Here is a 3,920-nt window from a genome sequence, read left to right on the forward strand (position 1 = left end):
GCAAAAGCAAGATTGAAAAAATGGCATGATCAGTTGGTAAATCAGAAGAATTTTACCAAAGGACAAAAAGTTTTGCTTTATGACTCTAAACTTCATCTCTTTCCAGGTAAATTGAAATCAAGGTGGACGGGTCCTTTCATAATTCATGAAGTGCATCCCAACGGAGTGGTGGAAATATTCAATCCCACAGGCAATCAAACCTTCAAAGTCAATGGCCATCGTCTCAAGCCATTCTTAGAGCCTTACAGTACAGACAAGGAGGAGATCAACCTCCTTGAACCACCACAACTTTGAGGAAAAGCAGGGTATCATGGGCTAAAGAAGTCCATGAATTTTTTGTTATAGTTTTATAGTTATATTAGTATTTTTATTTCTTTATATTTTAATTTTTCTTTAATCTTAGTTTATTTTGTCTTAATTCAAGTCAATTTTCATGATAAATTTCAGAAAAAAATCATGAAAGGTGAGGAGAGCTCTTCAAAAGCAGAACAGGGGAGTAAAACCAAGGAAGCAGAGCACCCAATTTCAAGGTGCCAAAATTTTCGCACACCTGATTTCAAGGTGCAAAAATTTCGCACACCCCAAAACCAAGGTGCGAAATCCTTGGGCCAAAAGAAGCCATTTTCGCACACCCCTACCTCAAGGTGCGAAATCAATTTCAAGGTGCGAAATCCCTTTTCAAGGTGCGAATTTCCTAAAATCCAATTTCGCACACCACTGTGGAAGGTGCGAAAATTTTCGCACTGTGCGAAATCCTCTCCTGGCACACGTGTGCCAATTTCGCACACCTCAAGCTGATTTTCACACTGTGCGAAACAGTGTGCGAAAATTTCGCACACCACTATTTAAGGTGCGAAAATTTCGCACACCTCCTTTTAACGTGCGAAATCATCAGCAAAAAGGGTGCCATTTTCGCACACCCAATTCCAATGTGCGAAATGGACAGACCAAGGTGCGAAAATTTCGCACTGTAAAATTTTAAGTTCTAAAAATTTAAAACCGACTTTTAAATTAAAATTTTACCCCCGAAATTGTGCCTAACGTCCTAAAACGACTTTTCGGGTGCCTTGGAAAATTTTAAAGCATCAGAAACCCCTTAAACCTCATTCCTATTTAAACCCCTGAAGTCCAGAAGCTCAAAGGACTCTCCCAAGCACCAGCTGAAAAACCTCTGGAATCCCGAACAGTCACTTACCTCCATTTCAGCCATGGCGAAGACCAGAGGAGGCCTTTCCGCCTCCCCATCCTCACCGACACCTCGACCACAGCGAGCCGCCATGGGAGCCGCACCTTCACCTCCTGTTCAGGCCCCGGCCATTCCCCCATCTGAGGGGGAAGTTCCTTCTCAGCGCCGATACCCCACCCGGAGGCCACCCACGGACCCTGTGCCATCAGCCGAGCAAGCCGCGAGCTCTGTTTCTCGGCCACCAGCGAAGAGGTCCAGGTTCTCAGGTCCTGGAGAGCCATCTCACGCACCTCAGCCAGAGCCAGCTACAGAGGAACCTCGGATTCCACTGGACATGCCTCCCGAGGCCGTTATCAGGCGTCCCATGATAGCTGGACCGTCGATTGAGGGTAACTTGGATTGCAGAGATAGACCATTCCACTCTGAGACCTACTTTGACATAGAGGCCCTCAGACAGCAGCCAGAGCTCAGAGATTCATTCAGACTGCTGCAGAGGTATCACATGGAGCATCTTCTCACTCCTAGGCAATTCTACTATCCCAGAGTAGTTTTAGATTTTTATCAATCTATGACTACTCGAGGTCTCCGCAATCCTACCCTCATCCAGTTTACTATAGACGGACGTCAGGGTGCCATTGGAGCTCGTCACATTGCTGAGGCCCTCCGTATACCTTATGAGCCTGTGATTCAGGCAGACTTCAGGGAGTGGTCCTCATTCTCTCAGAGTGACATGGTCCGCATTTTGTCCAGGGGGACTTCTACAGCCTCGGTATTGACCAGGAGAGAGCTTCCATCTGGGATGCTCCTCATTGATGTGCTCCTGCGTGCCAACCTATTCTCCCTTCAGCATAAGGTTCAGAGGAGAGGAGCTATACTTGAGGCATTATTCAGGATTTCTGAGGGCTATTTCTTCGGCCCTCATCATTTGATTATGACTTCTCTTCTTCATTTTGAAGAGAAAGTCCATCAGAAGAAGCTTCAGAGGGCAGATGGCATCCCATTACTATTTCCGAGACTCCTCTGCCAGATTTTAGAGCACCTGGGCTATCCTGAAGAGCCCCGTCTTGAGAGGCGCCGCCATTGCCGAGAGGACTTCTCTCTCGACAAATGGCATCACTTGGTAGCCTACTTTGCACCTCAGGGAGCCCCAGCTGTACATGCACCTCCAGAGCTACCCCGAGATGAGCAGATACCTCAGGCCCAGCAGGATGAGATTCTCACAGAGACACCACCTCCTGCCCCTGCAGCACATCCTTCAGTGCACATGCCCGAGGCTATACATTCTACCTCCCCTATCACTCAGGGTGCTCCACCAGTCGTACCAGCTACCCCAGCACCTCCTCCTTCATCTGAGCCCACTGTCACCGTTTCTCTTACGGAATTCAGAGGCTTAGAGCGTTCATTGTGGACACTGAGCACTGCTCAGGATTCTATTATCCACCAGATGGCCACTATTCGGGCACACCAGGATCAGATCATTGCTACTCAGGCCCAGCATACCACGATCCTTCATCAGATTCAGCAGCATCTGAGTATGCAGACTCCTCTTGGGCATGATAGGTCTGCACCATCCGAGCCTCTAGTGCCAGATGAGGAGAGCTTGCCAGCTGAGCAGCCTATACCAGAGGAGGAGATCAGAGCAGAGCCATCACATGACCCCCCTCATATCTGATATTTTTATATTTTATTTGCTTTTTATATTAGACTTGTAAATCCCATTTTTTGCATGTGTTATAAACTGGGATTGGAAGTATTACTTGAAATCATACATTGTATATTTCTTTTACAAGTAATATATATATATATATATATCCTTTTTGATTATATTCCCTTGTCTCATTACTCTTTTGTCCTTGGAACATGTGGTTTAAGGTACTCCATACCTCCTTTACACTCAGACTTTGTCTCACTCAGGAGGTACCACTTCCTCCCTTTATTTTTAATCGCTTTTGAAACATTGAGGACAATGTTCAACTCGGTTGGGGGGAGGTAGAGTTGAGAAAGGAAGTTTTGTTGTTAATATTAAGTCATTTTGGTATTTTAGTTGATTTTTCCTTAAAATTTAAAATTGCTAAAAGTTTTTTGAATCATTCTCTTTGGTTGTTAAAGATAATTTCTCAAAAATAAAATAGGATAAGTCGAGTTTTAACTTAATTATTTAAGTCTTAGAGTTTGTTTTATGCTTTCAAAGTTGATAATCTATTGAAGCCTCTTTGATTTTGAACTTTCTTCTTCCATTTCAAGCTTTACACACACTGTGCACATTAGATCCCGGATATAAGATGTAAAACTTTCTCACTTTCTAAGCTTAGGAAAATTTTGACTTGGCTTATTACTTAACCTCTCTTTAATAGTGTTGGGACACCTCATAAAGACCAATGAGTCTTTGAAAAAAAAAAAAAAAAAAAAAAAAAAAAAAAAAAAAAAAAGAAGAGAATAAGCTTCTATTCTTTCCTTGAAACCTAAGCATGATCCGAAGGGGTGGCGAAAGCCTTTAAAACCCGATGCCCTAAACCTTTATTGGTTGGGAGTCATCGATCCTCTGCTTGCTACATAGGTGAATTGGTTATATATTATCACGTTTGCTTAGTTTTTCTCTCCTTAATTGCTAAGGGACTAGCAATATGTCGGTTGGGGGGAGTGATTACTACTCAAAACATGCTATTTTGTAGCTTGTAATTAGCTCTTTTAAACACCCTTGAGTAGTAATTATTACCTTTTAACTCAATTAACA

General features: G+C 43.5%; 1 protein-coding gene across 1 annotated transcript; it reads left to right on the forward strand.

The window, feature by feature from the left end:
* Positions 1-1,208: 1,208 nt before the first annotated feature.
* Positions 1,209-1,962, forward strand: LOC104881222 (extensin-like). The gene is made up of 2 exons (XM_010660575.1): positions 1,209-1,575; positions 1,937-1,962. Exons 1-2 carry the CDS (start codon positions 1,209-1,211, stop codon positions 1,960-1,962), a joined length of 393 nt encoding a protein of 130 aa, XP_010658877.1.
* The last annotated feature ends 1,958 nt before the right edge of the window (positions 1,963-3,920 follow it).

Source organism: Vitis vinifera, chromosome 13 (genome assembly GCF_030704535.1).
Source record: "Vitis vinifera cultivar Pinot Noir 40024 chromosome 13, ASM3070453v1".
In the NCBI taxonomy this organism is placed as follows: Eukaryota; Viridiplantae; Streptophyta; class Magnoliopsida; order Vitales; family Vitaceae; genus Vitis; species Vitis vinifera.

Bases quoted from the DNA above. Each gene is read 5' to 3' on its own strand.
- LOC104881222 (XM_010660575.1), top strand. From the start codon at position 1,209: ATGGCGAAGACCAGAGGAGGCCTTTCCGCCTCCCCATCCTCACCGACA. The intron at 1,576-1,936 runs GTAACTTGGATT...CATTTTGTCCAG, and splicing joins AGCTGGACCGTCGATTGAGG to GGGGACTTCTACAGCCTCGG.